Source organism: Equus quagga, chromosome 11 (genome assembly GCF_021613505.1).
Source record: "Equus quagga isolate Etosha38 chromosome 11, UCLA_HA_Equagga_1.0, whole genome shotgun sequence".
NCBI classification, from domain to species: domain Eukaryota; kingdom Metazoa; phylum Chordata; class Mammalia; order Perissodactyla; family Equidae; genus Equus; species Equus quagga.
Genome location: NC_060277.1, coordinates 181,953 through 200,753, shown reverse-complemented (window position 1 = coordinate 200,753; position 18,801 = coordinate 181,953). Strand labels below are relative to the sequence as shown.

The window sequence follows — 18,801 nt, the reverse complement described above, 5'->3', positions numbered from 1 at the left end:
TCCACAGTCATCCTACACGTTTATAAATACAGAGTACCAGTGAAAGTATACAAACTTACATCAGCAATATGCATATCAAGTTTAAGACAGCAGTTGCCTCTCAGAAGGGAAGTGCAGTGGCACTGGGAATAGCTGGCACCCACTTAATCTGAAATGTCTATGTCTTTTATTTAAAAATATAAAATGACAAAACATAACATCTGTTCCCTCTGGATAGTGGGTACATGAAGGTTTACTCTGTTTTTCTTTCTAAAACACTTCGGAATTTTAGAAAACGGAAGGAGGAGGTGGTAGAAAAACACCTCATACTAGAAGTCGGGATAATCGGGTTTGTCTTTGCTCTGCCTGTGTCGCTGATACAATCTCTAGATAAGGTTTCCTGACTAGCAAATGCGGGAGAATTATGTGGGCTCTCCGGAGTCTCTTCACTCTAGCTTCCCACCACGCACGCCCACACGGGGAAGGCCTTCCAGACTAGGGAATCATGGATTTCTCCGCTCATTTAGGATGGTTCCATCTCAGTCCGCAATGCCTTCTCCAGAGGCAGTACGTGCAAGGAAGAACTGCCGGGCGACAGAAACACGTGAGTTTATTAGCCTTACTGAGCGTCAGATCTCTTATTTCTCAAAGGGGATTCTGACCCCCACCTCATGGAACTGCAGTGAGGTTTAGAGAGAAGGGATGCCTAGCCCTGAATAGAGTAGCTATTAACAGAAGCAGTAACAGGACCTCACTTAGGGGCACAGCATCGGGGTCGCCAGACAGAATCTCGGCTTTCCACGCAGCCTTCCCAGCCAAGGCTGGTTACCTTTCCAGGTCCCGACTACGCAACGGAAACAATCCGGGGACAGTTGCCATGGCGACGCCCGGCTCCGCCGCCAAGCTTCCCGCAGAGCCCGCTGGGACCTGTAGTGCGCGGACGCTCGCCGAGGGGCGGGCAGCTTCCGGAGAGGGGCCCCATTTCTCGCTCCTACCTCCGCCGACATCCCTTGGCCCTGCTGCTTGTGGGCCCTTGGCCCCAGATAAAGGCCCCGCCATGGGTCCTCCCTTCCACGCCCACGGAAGCCACCGCTGAGGCAGCGCGGAGGAGGCCATGCGGTGCCGCGGACTGAGACGAGGGCGGTGCTGCGACCACCGGAAGAGGCGAGGCGCGCGCCGGGGTCACGCAGGCCCCGCCTCCCTGCGTCACTTCCGTAAACAAAGGGGGCTGCGGCGGCGTCGGGGACGGGGTGCGACCCGGGCTCGGGCTGCGGTGGTGGCTTCGGACGCTCGGGGTCTTTGCAGGTGGCGGCGGACCCCGAGCCTCTTCTTCTGCAGGTAGGAAGCGGAAGCAGGGGCCCCCCCGCGTCCGCCGTCGGCCCCGCCCGCTGCCCGCTCCGGCGCGGCTGGCTGGGGAGAGGCGGCGAAGTCGAGGGCCTGCTGGGCCGCCGTCCCGGTCTCTGCCGCGGAGAGAGCCGGGGAGCCAGTGCCCCGGCCGCCGCCTCCGAGGGCCTGGGCTCGGTGCGCAGGGAGGATTTCGGTGCGCTCGCGGCCGAGATGTTACCACCCAGAACCTGATGAATTCCAGACCCCGGCCTTCACAACGCCTTACTTAAGACCGCTGTTGGTTTATTTGCGTTGCTGTGCTTCCTAGGCCTTATTTTCTTTCTCTTGTATCACCAAATGTGTATTATTAGCGTCATTAAGTTTGAAGGCCGTGTGCTTACGGGTGTCGTAAACGTATACAAATCCTTGTCTCTTCGGAGGACTGGTATCTCGTCGTCTCTGGTGTTTCTTAAAGTTCCATTTAATTTGCGTTGCATGCTGAAACACCACCAAAATGTCTGTTCTGTTACTAAAAATGCTTCTTAAAGTAAAAATTGTTAGTCAAGATTTAAGCGGATATGCACTTGGTGTCTGGGATTAGAGACCGGGCATGGCAGCTTTTCCTTTAAAACCTTTGCTTCTCTGGAGGCTTGATGGCTCCAGCGTCTGAGTCGCCTGAGCCAGCTGAGCTCAGTGGTTTAAACTCCAGTGCTAGTGGCGTTGAGTTCAGATAGTAGCAAAAAATCTGTTTTCATTAAAATTCTCAAGTAATTATTTTAGGAGTGATATAAGTGGATTTGAATCCTTTCGAATGGTCACAGCTTGATTAAATTCAACGCAATATGCAAAAAAAGGCCTCTTGCTCCTAAGGCACTTTACAGTCTGATGAAGTAAATAGCCATATAAATTTTTCATCTTATGACACATGGAACAGTATAATTAAGAGTTTATTATTATGCATGAATGTACAGGAAATGTGGAATGATATTTTTAGATGGAAGGCTGTTAGGAAAATAAAGCTGGTTAATACATAAAATAAGGGAAAGTACTGGATAAATGGAAGACCTTACACACATTCTTTATGGAAGGGCCAGCTGTAACTTCATAGTGTAACTTTTGATACTAGCAAAACTAAACATGTACAATAAAGTTTCATGTTTCCTTGGAAATAGGTAGAGAAAGTATATTCAGAATAGTCTCGGAACAGGTTTAATTTTATAGAACTTCACGTGATCAGTGAACTAGAATCAGTATTATCCCTAGGCAGAAACTGAGTTTCTGCTTGGTAGTTGAAATGAGTTTTCTAGTTGCTAGTTAAAAGGCAGATACCCCTGTCAATTATACATCTGTTTGAATCTAGTTGGTTCTGAGAATACATTTTAAAGGGGAGGCTGAAAGGCCACCAAAAGCTGGAGTCTGGCTGGGAATATCATGTGACTGTTTTGTTTGTTTTTAATCTATTGTTCCCCTCTATAATGTAGGCTTTTTGAGGGCAGGGACCTTGTCTTTTTCAGTACCATCTCCCCACTGCCCAGAATAGTGCCTGGCAAGTGGAAGTGGGTAAATGTTTGTAAGATCAGTGAATAAAAAAATGGTGGAAAACATTTTGTCTAACAGGCAGTTCTACTTAGGGCTGCTTTGTACACAGGATGGTAGGTTAAACTTAAGGGATCCTGGTTCTGACTTTGTCTAATGACCTCAGAAATTCTTGATCCTCTTTCAGCCTATGAAGTGGGTCTTTGAACTTCTTTCATTTTGGCATATTGTTGCATGCATGTATAATTTTGCTGTATTTCTTTAGGTCATAAGAAGCTGCCCTTGGTGTAATAAGGAACTTAAAACAATGGAGGAACGGAAAGTGAAGAGGAGGAGTCCTAAGTCTTTTAGTGCCCACTCTACTCAGGTTGCTAATGCCAAAAAAAATGCCATTCCAGTTAGCAAAAGCACAGGATTTTCAAATCCTGCGTCACAGTCAACTTCACAGCGACCAAAGTTAAAAAGGTGAATTATTTTCTTTCACATCATCACAGCAAAATGCTGTTAAAATAAATACTAAATCCACTAATTCTTATAACATTTATTTCACTTGGCTTGACTTTTAAAACAGTTGAGGCCGGATAATATGTGACTTAGAAAAAAATTAATAAAGATTATAGAGATTAGAAAATGCAAAATGAACGATTGGTTCAAAGGCCCTTACTTGTCTCATATTAAAGAGTACAGAGCAAGAAAACTTGTAGACAAAGTTGAAGAGCTAGACAGAAATAGGAAAAAAGATATACATGTTTTTTTTTTTTTTAAACTAAGTTGAGTGTTTGTGCTTTGGTAGTTTTTATTCTTAAAAAAAGAGTGATTTCATTGTTTTCATTCATTTGTATTTATTGTAAAAATTCAAACAGGAAAAGTTCAAAGAAGAAATTTAAAACACTAAAGTAAGTAAGCATTATTAATATTTGTTGAAGATCATTTGTCTTGAGGCTCTAAAGAAACAGGAGTGACAAGTTTAAATGTGTTATATATTACTGCTGCATATTTATAAGTATTTTGAAGTATTAGATATTTGGAAAGCAAATAAGATCCATAGAGGAAAAGCATTTCATAATCTCAGTCATCTTTCCAATTATGATTGAATAAGTTTATCTCCTATTGCAAGCTCATCATGGAGAGTCAGTTAAGGAAGTAATGCTTATAGCACTCTGTAGCCATTGGGTTTACACAGAAGAAAAGACGAGATTGCTGCCTTGATGATGATCTCATGCTCTCTTTGAGGACACAGAGGGACATAGCCAAAGACACTTGGAAAAGAACATTCCAATAATGATTTTACTTTTTAAAAATTGACTTGGCTGCTCCGTGGGGAGGGAAGAGAGATCAGAGACAACACATAGAGATGGGAAGACCAGCTGGGATGCTGTTGGAGTAGTTCACTCAAGAGATACGATAGTGGCAGTGGAGAAGGAAAGAACTAGAGATTAGAGATATATTTGTGGATATAATCAATAGGACTTCATGACTGCTTGTGGGGGCCTTAGAAAGTTGGAGGTGTCAAGGATGATAATGGGTTTTTAGCACTCCATCATATGGTGATTATGAATTTATATGTCTTCCTTTTGCCTTAGACTGGGCCTCTTCGGAACAGTGACTGATGTTGTGTGCATCTTTGTGTACCCAGTATCTGGCATAGTGTCAGCTAGTATGTCCCTATGCTTGTTGAACAACTGATAGCCAAGGAACAGATAGGATAAAGTTTAGAAGGGAAAGGTGTAATATATTTTACCTAGAAATGAAATATGAAACATAGGATAGTAAGAAGACTTACTAATTCTCTTTTCAGTTTTTTGCAATCCAAAGAATTAGCGTATTTTATAAATGTATTAGTCAAACTCTCTATATGCCTTACCAGTTATAAGTTTGAGATTTTTACAACCTATTGTTTGGATTTCTGGCTTAAAATTACTGCTTTTATTTAGTATTGGTTTTGTTCTGATTTCCTGTTTTTAAGGAAAATTCCATTTAATTCATTAATTTTGCTTAATCTAGAACAGCCTGAAAAGATATAATTATCTCTTTTTAAAGATAATCATATGCAATTAATTTTTTATTGCATCCTGTTTGCAGAGTGATGAAAGAAAAGAGCAGACCTCAGGGTGGAGAAGGAAAAGGTGCTCAGTCAACTCCGATTCAGCACTCCTTTCTCACCGACGTCTCAGATGTTCAGGAGATGGAGCGGGGCCTGCTAAGCCTTTTGAATGATTTCCACTCAGGAAAACTTCAAGCATTCGGTAAGCATAGATGTTTCTCATTACTGTCTTCTTTTCAGGATGTTGGCATCCTATTTTCTGTGTGTATTTTGCAATTCCTTTTAAAAGTGCCATTTTCTTTTATTCAAAAAGGGAGAGTTAGTTGGAACGTTAAATTAGGATTACTATTATGGAACAAGTGTCTTGCAAGTGTAACAAAGAAAAAGAACATTCTTCATCAGTTAAAAATTTAGACTTAGTGTTTTAGTTTTGTAAAGTCTGGAGATCATGACAAGTCTAAACTTGTTTCTTGCCCGTGATTCCTGACTTTCGAATATAAAAGATTCTGGTTTTATTTCATGAAGATATAAGAACAGTTGACTGATTGTTTCAATAAAGTCTGAGTAGGTATTTTTGTATGAGTCACAAAGTATGTAGTCAGATTTTTCATGTTCAGCTTGCAACTTACTTTGTAAGCTTTTTCTGATGATAAAATTATTTTCTTGTATTTTTTAAGCAACTTTAAAATTATGGAATGCACACATATAGAATCTCTCACAGATGCATAAATGTCATCAGCATAACATATTGGGTCAAGTGCTGTCTTTCCCTCCCTCACTTTTTTGCTCCATGGCCCCCTAGTCCTCTCCCTACCCCCTCTATTGGCTTCACCTTCCCTCATCCCAGCCAAATAACCATGTTAAAAACCAGGTGTTTAGAAGGACCCACAACTAAAATATATACAACTATGTACTGGGGGGATTTGGGGAGAAAAAAGCAGGGAAAAAAAAAAAGATTGGCAACCGTTGTTAGCTCAGGTGCCAATCTTTAAAAAAAGTAAATAAATAAAAACCAGGTGTAAATCTTTTCATATTTTTCTCCGGGTTATAGTACAGATACATAGAAACATGCATACAAAGATTTTCATTTTCATGATTTTATACAAATAGTATCTTATATGTACTTTTCTGTGTCTTTCTTTCCTCACTAAACAATATTTGATTAAAATCTCTCCAGGTCACCTATTATAACTCTAATTCGTTGGTTTTTTTCTAATGGCTACATAATATTCCAGGTTGTGAATATACCCTGGTCTATTCACCCATTTCCCTGTTGAAGGGCATTGACTTTGTCTCCAGTTTTGAGCCACTAGTTTGATGGTGTAGTGAACATCTTTTTACACATACACTGTATCCTTATACCAGTGCTTTTATTTCTCTGGAGTGGATTCCTGTAAGTGGGATTCCCGGATCAAAGTATGTATGTAGTTTTAACTTTTTTGTTTTTTGAAGATTTTATTTTTCCTTTTTCTCCCCAAAGCCCCCCAGTACATAGTTGTATATTTTTAGTTGTGGGTCCTTCTAGTTGTGGCATGTGGGACGCCGCCTCAGCATGGCCTGAGGAGCGCTGCCATGTCCGCACCTGGGATCTGAACCGGCGAAACCCTAGGCCGCCGAAGTGGAGCATGTAAACTTAACCACTCGGCCACAGGGCCAGCCCCTGTAGTTTTAACTTTAATAAAAATATCCAGATTGCTTTCCAAAAAAGCTATTGCGCTTCTAGTTGCCATCAGCAGTTTACGGAAGAACCCTTTCCCTGAATTCCCACCAGCAGTAGTTATTAGCTGTCTTCCAATTCTTGCCAGCATTTGGTGTGAAGGAGCTTTCTTTTACTTCTCTTGGGTTTGAATATCCATGTATGTTTGCTAAGCAGTTGGGTTGCTTTTTTCAGGACCTTGACCCAATTTCTATTTGGTTATTTATCCTTTTGTTGTTATTGTTAATTGTTGAGAGCCTTTTGTATATTGTAGATACCCTCTGACCTCTGTGTTTTGTTTTCATTTTTGTTTTTTTTTAAACCAAATTTATTGTGTTGTGGACTTTGTTTTGGTACACTTAACCTTGTCAAAGTCTTTGATTTTTGTGTACTTGTATATGTCTGTCTTTTCTCATAGTGCTGGGTTTCCTTCCAGTCTTGGTTATACTATTATTTGAAAAGAAGACAGTAAAACACACTGTGTGTCACACAGAGATGTTTATTATATCCCTCCCTCCTTGCTTTATGCCCAGCCCAGAAAGGCAGTATCTTTAGAGTACCTTCCCTTCCTCTCACCTCCGTCTTCTCTCCCACCCTTGAGGTTTCATCTTTGGATCACTTTACTTCTTTGCTTTCTCCACAATTCCCCTCCTGCACCTGCTCCTGTGTGCCCTGTGTTCTTGGGTTGAAGTCTGTTATTTGTCAGTTTGCTGTCTATAAGGGTTGCAGATGAGAAGTCAATTGCCAGTCTGATTCTTTCTTAGTAGGTATGTTTTTTCTGTCCCGATGCTTGAAAGATTTTATCTTTATTTTTATTTTATTTTATTTTTTTAAAGATTGGCCCTGAGCTAACATCTGTTGCCAGTCTTCTTTTTTTTTCTCTTCTCCCCAAAGCCCCCCATTTTTTTTCTCTTCTCCCCAAGGCCTCACAGTAAATAGTTGTATATTCTAGTTGTAGGTTCTTGTTGAGCTATGTGGGGCGCTGCCTCAGCATGGCCTGATGAGCACCCAGGTTTCAAACAAGCGAAACCCTGGACTGCCAGAGCAAAGTGCGAACTTAACCATTTGGGCTGGGGCAGCCCCCTTTATCTTTAAAGTGTAGGCATTTACCAGGATACGCTTAGGACTGAGTCTTTTCTCATCAATCCTGCCTGGCAATCAACAAGCCCTTCATTTTGCCAACTCATCCTTCATCTCAAGAAATGTTTTTTCTGTCGTTCATTTATTTCTCCTCCATCTGTTCCTTTGTATTCTTTTGGAGCTTCTGTTGTTCTCATGTTAGGTCACCTGGATTCATCCTCTGAATCTCTTCTCTTCTCTTCTCGTGATTTCTACCTCTTTATATTTTTACTTTATATTGTTACCACCCCTTTGAGAAAACCAAAGTTTTTTGGAAAAAAATTATAGTGTCAAGAGGTTGCAGAGGCGGTACTTAAACTGTATGAAAATATATGCCATGTATGTATATTAGTTGCTCTGGGCGGATGAGGCCCCCTCAGAGGACTGCAGTCAGTGAGTAAGGTGAGACCTGTTCATTAGCAGTTAAGTTGTCTTGCAGTACTGTATACAATTGAAAATGTTACTTTGTGTTTCTCATGCCTCGATATATTTTTCATGCTTCATAAATGCTTTCATTTATATTTCTTTTTTTTTTTTTTTTTTTTGATGAAGATCAGCCCTGAGCTAACTACTGCCAATCCTTCTCTTTTTGCTGAGGAAGACTGGCTGTGAGCTAACATCCATGCTCATCTTTCTCTACTTTATACGTGGGACGCCTACCACAGCATGGCTTTTGCCAAGCAGTGCCATGTCCACACCCGGGATCCTAACCGGTGAACCCCAGGCTGCCGAGAAGCAGAACGTACAAACTTAACCGCTTTCTTAAAGGAGGAATACATAATTGATTGGCAAAATGATTCATGGTTCAAGTTCTTATAGGAATCTTAATTTCCCTCAGATTGTTGTAAGATGTTGGGTCACTCAGTTCAAGTGGCAGTTGTCAAATTCAACATGATTAGATGGTGCTGTTGCTTTTATATATGATGATATTACTGTTGAAAAAAATATTTTCTTTACCTAAGGGATGATTTTGTTTTTTTAAAAAACTTCCCTATCTGACTTTTTTTCTAGTGCCCACAGTCATTTCTTAGATTGTCGTTGTTTTCCTGGTCAGAAATTTTATTTGTAATTATACACAGAAAATATGCAGTCATTAATGATGCAATTTACAAAAGAAAGAAAACTGATTTCTTTTGAGCACCTAGAGCTTAAAAGTTTTTCATCAAAAGAGTTAGTTTGAACTACCTTAATCTTTAGTGATGTTCTGGGATGTTCCCCCAGGAAATGAATGTTCCATTGAGCAGATGGAGCATGTCCGGGGAATGCAGGAGAAATTAGCTCGTCTGAATTTGGAGCTCTATGGGGAGTTAGAGGAACTTCCGGAGGACAAGAGAAAAACAGCCAGTGACTCCAATCTGGATAGGCTTCTGTCTGATGTGAGTATAGTTCTTTCTGTTTATTCTTTCTTTAATAAAATTTTTTGAGAGAAAATTCCCTGTTCTAACCATTTTAAAGCATAGAATTCAGTTGTTTTTAGTATATTCACAATGTTGTATAGACATCATCACTAATTACAGAACATTTTCATCATCCCAAAAAGAAACCTTGTACCGCTTAATTCTCCCCTCTCCCCATCCCCTAGCAACCACTAATCTACTTTCTGTCTCTATGGATTTGTCTGTTGTGGATATTTCATATAAATGAAATGAGACAGTATATGCCCTTTTATGTCTGGTTTCTTTCACTTAGTGTAATGTTTTCAAGTTTCATCCATGTTGTATTTTACTCTTTTTTTTAAATAAATGTATTCCAAGGAAATTATCATGTTTACATCTAAGCATATATTCTGAGAATGCTGTCAAATCTAAAAGTGAAATATTCACTTCTGCACATGTATGGTAAGATCTTAACATGTAGAAGATAGTATGTTGGGGCCGACTGGTGATGCAGCAGTTAAGTTCACACATTCTGCTTCCGCGGCCTGGGTTTGCCACTTCGGATCCCAGGTGCAGACCTGCGCACCACTTGTCAAGCCATGGCGTAGTGGTAGGCGTCCCACCACGCCACATACCACAGAGGAAGATGGGCATGGATGTTAGCTCAAGGCCAGTCTTCCTCAGCAAAAAGAGGAGAATTGATGGCATATGTTATCTCAGGGCTAATCTTCCTCAAAAAAAAACTAACAAAAAAAACCCAAGAAGATAGTATGTCAAAAGATCCTGACATGATTCATACGTTTTGTCTTATTTACTCAGATGGTAGTGAATTATTTTAAATGCACAACTGTATTTGGTGTTATGGTAACTTAGTACACTTCCATGTGTATTAGCTTACTAGAGCTTCCATGACAGAATACCATCGACTAGGTGGCTTAAACAGCAGGCATTCACTTTCTCACAGTCCTGGAGGCCAGAGTTGGAGATCAAGGTATCGGCAGCCTTGGTTTCTTCTGAGGCCTGTCTCCTTGGCTCGTAGATGGTCGTCTTCATGTTCTCACGGCATTCTCCCTCTCTGCGTGCTGCCTGTGTCCAAATTTCCTTTTCCTGTAACGACCCTGTCGTTTGCATTAGGGCCCAGCCTAGTGACCTCATTTTAACTTAATTACCTCTGTAAAGACCTCATCTCCCCAAACATGCTCACATTCTGAGGTATTGGGGTTACTAAAACATACGAATTTTTGGAGGACACAATTCATCCCATAACACCACGTATGATTCTCATACTGAGAAGTATTAATCACGTAAATTTGCCTCTTTAAACATTTTTTGGAACAAAAATAAAGAAAAATTGAATTCAATATATTTCAGTTTCAGAATAGTTTCCATATTTACCAGTGACAAAAAGGGTTAATTTCTGTTGCTTTGATCTTTTGAATGAGTAAATGTGAGGGAAATTATAAGCCCATACTTTAAAAATTTCAAGCATATGCATTTGATTTCAAGTCTGTCATATTCAGTCTTACAAATATTTCCTTTTACCAGTTCCTTTTAACAAATATAAGCTTAATTTGCAATACATTTAGAAGAGTGACTGTGGTGTGATGAGTATAACGCCAAATGAAACCAGAAAGACTTTGTTTAGTCCAGGGTCTGCGTTTGGGTTATTACTGTGTAACTTTGGACAATTTAGGGTTAAAATTTCTCTAAGATTTTTCCCTCTGTAAACTGTGGGTAACTAATTCTACCCCATACTGAAAACTGAGTGTCATGTGAAATCTTTTTGTAATTCATAAAGGTTTTAAAGATTTTGATCATTAAAATGGTAACTTTTTTCTTTTAAAAACTGTCATTAAAAATGATTATAGTTATGCACGGTTTTAAGAATACTTATAAAACTCCAGTTTTTATCATCTGGTTTAATTCTCTTCTCATATTCTTGTTTCATACATGCTAAAGCTACTTTGTAATTATTTTGCATAAGTGAATTTCCCATCCTGGAAATTTTTGGAAAGTGTTTTCTGTAATATTTTGCTTTTTCACTTGAAGCTTAAATGAAAAATTATTTAGATGTGTAAACATTTATCTACTTGAGATATTTACCTTATAAAAATAAAAATTAAATTTGTTTCTTTGTGTTACAGTTAGAAGAATTGAATTCTTCCATGTATCCTTTGCCTAATATCAACAGTGAAAGTTTACAAATTATAATTTCTGGTGAATAGTCCCAGTCAAGTGAACAGAGACACCTACTATTATTTACTGGGGCCATTTCTCTTCCCGTTTGGTTTCCAAATAGAAGTTTTAGTTGTTTTGTATGCTGAAATTTTGTTTCTGGTTTGTTCTGCTTTGATTTGTATTGTTTTGGGGTTTTTTAAACAAATTGAAAGAAAATTTTTTGATCAAAAGAATTGAGAATTAGGCTAGTTGCCATATAAATTATCTTGAATCTTAGATTCTTAAGGTAAATGGCAGTTGGATATGCAGACATAATATACTATGCTTAATTTAGTATCATTACATAGAATATTTTAGATGCATAAAAAAGTATATTATAGGGGTAGCTTCAGGGAAACCACCAAGGCACAAATAAAATATTCAGGTTTTGATATTTATTAGAGCAATTATCTCAGGAACTTTTCAAAATATATTTTTGAGCATAGTGATAGGCACAATGTGAAATATATAAGAACAATAAGAAGTGATCTTGCCTATAAAATTCCTTGAGAGAGAAGACATCCCTTTGAACCACATAATGAGATTGTAGAGTCAAGAGATTTGATCTTTGAAATTTGGTTCCACATTTTGATAATGTAACTTGTGCAGATTGGTTAACATCTCAGAGTGTCTTCTGTAGTATGGGGTAATTGCTGTATGTAATGATGTGTATGTGAAAATTTTCCAAACTATATAAAATATATATATAAATTACTATTATGGCTATGCATATAGTGTTATTAATTGCCGAATTGTACAGTAACAACAATGAAGAGATAAAGTATATACAAATCTAGTAATAGCAATTAATAGCTAATCTTTATTGAAGACTTACTATTTGCCAAGTATTTTGTAAAGGGTTTTACACATACTCTCCCTTTTGGTCCCACCCGTGGAAGTAGTTGGTGGTCTACTCCCCATGTTACAGATGAAGAAAATAAGGTTTTGAGAAGCTGCATAAAATGTGGGGAGGTTAATGTTGCCGAGAAAGGCTTAAATACAGGGGTAAGATATGAGTTAATGAGAGGGCTTTTCTTAGGAGTAGTTCCTGGTTCTTTGTTCTTTTCTTTATATTCGTCCTAAGGTTTATAGTCTTTCTATAGCTATGACATTTAAGTATCTCCTATCCTCTTACTTGAGTTTTTGTTAAGCATTTAGACTTCTTTGTCTCACCACTTTCCTCAATTCGTCCACCACAGTTAAACAAGGCAACATGATAGAATACAAGAGCAGGGGCTCTGGATTGCTTGGTTTCAAATCCTGGTTAGCAGCTGTGTAACCTTGAGCAAAGTCTGGCAACCCTCATTTCCTCATCTGTGATAAATATTCTGCCTGTACTCAAACTTTCCCCTCCTAATTTCCCTCTCTCATCAAAACTTCTGTTATTTTAGTCTCCAAGATTGTTTAAAAATCCCTTCCATGACCGTAGCAGACATTGCTACTCAACCCTGGCACTATCCGCATGGAGACTGGACATGAACTTAACATGATCTGCCGTCTCTGAATCACAGCTAGTTGTCAGACATCACTTCTGCCTTTTATTCCTCCTTCATGCTCTACCCTCATCCCCTGATTCTATAACCTTTCAAATTTCTGTTCCAGCTCTAGAGCTGCCCCGTCTAATACGGCAGCCGCCAGCCATGTAGCTACTGAGCACTGGAAATGTGGCTATCTGGGTTGAAATGTGCTGTAAGTATCAGATGCACACCTGATTTCAAAGATTTAGTATGAAAAAAGAATGTAAAACATCTCAGTATTTTTCATAATGATTACATGTTGAAATGATAATTTTCTGATTATTAGTATAAATAAAATATATTTTTAAAATTAGGTCTGTGGCTTGCATTATATTTCTACTGGACCATGCTCCTGTAGACTTCAGACATTGCCACTCAATTATTCTTGCTAAACATCACTTTCATCTTGCCATTCATGTTTCTTACCAAGTTTTTTTTATCATGTCACATATTCTACAGGTTCTCAATAATTTGACCACAACCTATACTTCCTGTATTATTTTGCCTTCCTCCCAGGCTGGTTCTTTGGATGCCCAAGAGCACATGTTTGTGCTCACCTTAATTCCTTTGCTCAGGTTGTACTTCCTACTAGAGATGCTCTGGCCTCCCCCTTCTCCTTATCAAATAACACTGAAGCTGACCGAACTAATATTCTGCCTTATTTCGTTATCTGCTGATTTCTGTGTGTTCAATTTCAGCCTTCCAACTGGATAAGCATGTCTTTGATGGCAGTACTCGTGTCTGTACATTTTTGCAACTTCTGCTATATGTGTATTCCTAGCATTTAGCTGTCCTTGATGTATCTATATCATTGTTTGAATTGTCTTGAATAAATAGGCTGCAGGTGGATCGTAGAGATCAAAGAGGAATGTGAAAGGGAATGATGGTGACAAGGGAAGGGAATGAGTGCAGGAATTCCGTCCTATTTCCAATCTTCTCAAGTAATTCAGAGGATTATAGGAAAGGTTTTCGAGCTATGATGATTTTATTTTATTTTTGACTTTTACAAAGAAGTTGTTTGCCCAAGGATGATAAAGTGGTATTGTCTTCTCAGATGAATACTTTTTAGATCCAGTAAGGTTTCATATTTTGCCCCTAATCAGCTCCTTACCCTGAAAATGATTCTTGCTGCATTAAAATAATCCTATGTTCTATTAAAACCTGGAACATAGTCTTGATTCAGTGATTTTTTTTAAAGTCTTTAAAATTCTAGATATGGTATAATTACTTCACTACGTTTAAAAACTGTCTTATCACATCCAAGTTTCTCAGTAGCAACATAGGTGCTTCCCCTTTAAACGTATTTGGTTTTTTTTAATACCTCTGTCTCTTAGCTCCAGAGTGTAACTTCCAGAAATTTAAAAGAAGTACTCATTATAGAAAATCTTCTTAACTGATGAATCCAGACAAAAACTCCATTTGGCAGACGCACAAGATGTTCCAAATACTTCTGCCAGCTAAAATGAAACAACAGTTGCTTTCTTGTGGTTTGAAGAAAAGCAGTATGCTTTATTTTTCCAGCTGAATCCAGTAGCAGAATCATCTTCCACAACAAGGAATTAAAGCAACTGAAATGCAAGTGCAATGGTGGTTTTCTCATACTGCTTTTAGTAAATGTGACTTGCTCTAATTCACCGTAACTGGAGGCTAGGCCTTCTCGAGGCTTAATCAGGAAATGTGATGCAGGGGTTGTGCTGCTCTGCTTTATGTTGTTGCCTTATGGAATTATACTTGAAATGCGTTGTGCTAAACATAGTCGATCGGGCTGCAGGATCCATCCTTCGTGAGCCCACAGACTTAGTCCAGTGTTGATCACAAGTGTGTGATGCACAGGCTTTTTGTGGCAGCCCAGCTTCCGTTTACATTAGACAATCACTACACATGCTGCTGTGTTTTCCGGTGGCCAGTGACAACAAAATGTTAAATGAGTATTTGTGAAATTCGCTATTTTTAATAAAGTGATTGTTTTAAATTAGTCTCTATCTTTCTTTTTGAAGAAACCTGTAGTTTTCCATCTGCAAATACAAGGGTTCAATCCTCAAAAGTAAACTGTTTATAAAATTTGACGTTCTGTATTTTTGGTAAATTTGCACCTTGTGTACATTTAAATATTGGTATAATGAAAAGAGTGTGGGCTTTAAAGTTAGGCCTTGATTTGAATCCCATTCTGCTCCCTAGCTTTGTGTTTATTTACATTTACTCAGTTTCTTTCAGTTTAACTTTTGTTTTTAATGTAGAAAATAAGGTTAATAACCAACTCCTAGTGATTATTATGAGGAGGAAGCAAAAAAGTGTGAGTAAGATGCTTAGCACAATAACTGACACCAATACTGTTCAGCAAACATTAGCTTCATCACCCTTTTCAAACACCTTTATTGAAATAATAATTCATACACCATAAAATCTACTAATTTCTTTTTTTTTGAGCTGTTTAGATACGTCTTTTTTTTTACTGTGGTAACATTGGTTTATAACATGTAATTTCAGGTGTACATCATTATATGTCAATGTCTGTGTAGATTACATCACGCTCACCACCCACAGACTAGTTACCATCCATCACCACACACAGGTGCCTCATCACCCCTTCCACCCTTCTCCCTCCCTCTTCCCCTCTGTAACCACCAGTCCAACCTGTGTGTGTGTGTGTGTGTGTGTTGTTGTCGCCTTCTGAGTGAGATTATACGGGTATTTGACTTTCTCCCTCTGACATATTGAGCTTTGCATAATGCCCTCAAGGTCCATCCGTGTTGTCACAAATGGCCAGATTTCATAATTTCTTATGGCTGAGTAGTATTCCACTGTATAAATACCACATCTTTATCCATTCGTCCCTTGATGGGCACCTAGGCTGCTTCCCAGTCTTGGCTATTGTGAATAATGCTGCAGTGAGCATAGGAGCGCATGTATCTTTACACATTCTTGTTTTCAAGTTCTTTGGATAAATACCCAGCAGTGGAATAGTTGGATCAGTTGGTAGATCTATTCTTAATTTTTTGAGGAACCTCTATACTGTTTTCCATAGTGGCTGCACCACTTTGCACTCCCACCAGCAGTGTATGAGAGTGCCCTTCTCTCCACATCCTCTCCAACACTTATTGTTTCCTCTCTTATCAGTTATAGCCATTCTGATGAGTATGAGGTGATATCTCATTGTAGTTTTGATTTGCATCCCCTGATAATTAATGATGTTGAACATCTTTTCATATGCCTGTTGGCTATCTATATATCTTCTTTGGATAAATGTCTGTTCAGACCTCTTGCTCATTTTTTAATTGGGTTGTTAGTTTTTTTGTTGTTGAGATGTATGAGTTCTTTGTTTATTGTGGATATTAACCCTTTATCAGATAAATGGTTTGCAGATATCTTCTCCCAGTCGTTGGATTGTCTTTTTCATTTTGTTGATGGTTTCCTTTGCTCTGCTGAAGGTTTTTAGTTTGATTTTGTATGGTTTCCCTTGCCATCTCAGCCATGGTGCTTGAAAATATGCTGCTAAGACTGATGTCAAAGAGCATACTGCCTATGTTTTCTTCTAGAAGTTTCATGGTTCCAGGTGTTACATTCAAGTCTTTAATCCACTTTGAGTTAATTTTGTGCATGGTATAGGATAATGGTCAACTTGCATTCTTTTGCATGTGGCTGTCCAGTTTTCCTAACACCATTTGTTAAAGAGACTTTCCTTTCTCCATTGTATGTTCTTGGCTCCCTTGTTGAAAATTAGCTGTCCAGAAATTTGGAGGTTTATTTCTGGGCTCTCGATCCTGTTCCATTGATCTGTGTGTCTATTTTTGTGCCAGTACCATACTGTTGATTACTATCGCTTTATAGTATATTCTGAAGCTGGGGACTGTGATACCTCAAGCTTCATTCTTTTTTCTCAGGATTCTTTTGGCTGTTCAAGGTCTTTTGTTGTTCCATATAAATTTTAGGATTCTTTGTTCTATTTCTGTGAAAAATGTTGTTGGAACTTTGATAGGGATTGCACTGAATCTGTAGATTGCTTTTGGAAGTATGGACATTTTCACAATGTTAGTTCTTCCAACGCAAGAGCAGGGAATTCTCTTTCCATTTCTTTGTCTTCTATTTCTTTCAACAGTGTTTTATAGTTTTCAGCATACAGGTCTTTCATCTCTTTGGTTAAGTTTATTCCTAGGTATTTTATTCTTTTTGTTGCAGTTGTAAATGGGATTGTAGTCTTAATTTTTCTTTCTGCTACTTCGTTGTTAGTGTAAAAATTTACCATTTTAAAGTATACCATTCACTGGCTTTTAGTAGATTTCACAGAGTTGTGCACCCATCACGATAATCTAATTCTAGAACATTTTGATCACCCCAAAAAGAAATCTATTAGCAGTCACTTCCCACTTCCTAAACCCCTCGCCCTTTGGCAACCAGTAATCTACCTCCTGCCTCTATGGATTTGCCAATTCTGGACATTTTCTATAACTGGAATCATACAATATATGGTCTTTTGCGACTGGCTTCTTAGCATGACGTTTTCAAGATTTCAAGGTTTATCCATGTGGTAACATTATCAGTTTTTCATTTCTTTACATGGCTGAATCATATTTCATTCTATGGATATACCACATTTGGTTTATCTGTTCATAGCTCAGTTGCTTTCACCTTGTAGTAGAGGCCCATGCTTCTTCCTCCTTGTTTCCAGGCCACAGAAACAAGCACCTAATAGGAAATGGGGAGGCTGAGGACTTATTGAATGATAGAGAAAAAGATCTCGATTTTAGTAATTTTTGGCATTCTGAGTTCAATGAATTTTGGTCAATTTACTTGGTCTTTTTAATACTCCTTTTAGAAATGATAAAATCACCAGAAATTAAATGCAAGCTTCAGAACTTTTCTGCTGGGCTGAGAGAATAAGGATTCCAGGGGGTACAGCATTCTACTGTCTGACAGAGCAAAAGGAAACTCTGCCATGTGATGTGTTTTTCTTGGATGGGTCCTGAGACAGAGTAAAGCCAATGCTGTTTCCCATGGATTAGAGACAGAGCAATAGAGTGGTCTGGTTTATTCATTTGTTCTTTCTCTCAAGGGGCCCCATGTGGGTCCCAGGAACAAAATTTTAGCTTACCTAATTTGTATCCTTTCACACAACTTAAACATATGTTAAAGGCAACAGAGGCAACATGGAGTGTTTGGATTAGAATAAAACTGTACTAGAATAAAATTTATTATATAGATATTGTATATTATAGAAAAATTTTAATTGCAGATTTTTTTACAGATTTTTTTAAAGTACTAGCAGAGCAAACCATTTAACATTTTTGTGTACATACTTTTAGAGTTCTTACACTTTATTTACAAAAATTAGATAGTACTATGCTTATGGTTTCCCAACCTGCTTTTCATATTGTGAACGTTTTTTTAAGGCGATAACTATTCATCTACATATAAAAGAAGAAGTGTAAACAGCTTCACAATAAATACTTAAAGGCATTTTGACCAGAGTCTTTGCAAACTAATGAGGATGGGTGTTGTTTTGGTACCTGTGTAATGCGAAAATAGGCAATAATAAGTATTAAAATATTCTGAGGATTTGCTAGACAAGAAATCCCACTTTCCCATCACACGTCCTTAAAATTCCTGGCTTTCTTTGAGACCAAGCAAACGTTGGCCTCAGTGTCCAGGTTTCCTCTTGTGTCTCGCAGCCTGCTGTCTGACCCCTCTGTTCGGCTTTGTCAGAGGTTCTGGAAGGAGCAATGACGTGCGGGCTCCCACCGCGGAAGGGAGGGTGACAAAGGAGGAATGACTCCAGCGCGGCCGTGGAGAGGGTGGCCTGTGCGTGGTGGCCCGCGCAGAGCCCGGCGCTCAGAGCTTGGTCCGCGGCCAACCGGCTTCTAGGCATTCCAGCCGCTAATGCCCGGGCGACCACGCAGGTCCCTATGGAGACCGCGCGCTGCCGACCTGGCGCGGCCCGTGTGCTGCAGTCCCCATGGAGACGGCGGGGCGGGGCGCGGTGAGCTGAGGGTCCCC

The 18,801-nt window shown here is 39.1% G+C and overlaps 1 protein-coding gene across 1 annotated transcript; it reads left to right on the top strand.

Annotated features, from left to right (window-relative positions):
- The first annotated feature begins 935 nt into the window (after nt 1-935).
- On the top strand, nt 936-14,785 carry CCDC28A (coiled-coil domain containing 28A). Its single transcript, XM_046676971.1, is given in 7 exon segments — nt 936-1,268; nt 1,271-1,317; nt 3,107-3,306; nt 4,924-5,087; nt 8,922-9,076; nt 11,221-11,243; nt 14,217-14,785. Coding segments are annotated over 7 exon segments (819 nt in total). The 5' UTR covers nt 936-1,093; the 3' UTR covers nt 14,272-14,785.
- Nucleotides 14,786-18,801: the final 4,016 nt, after the last annotated feature.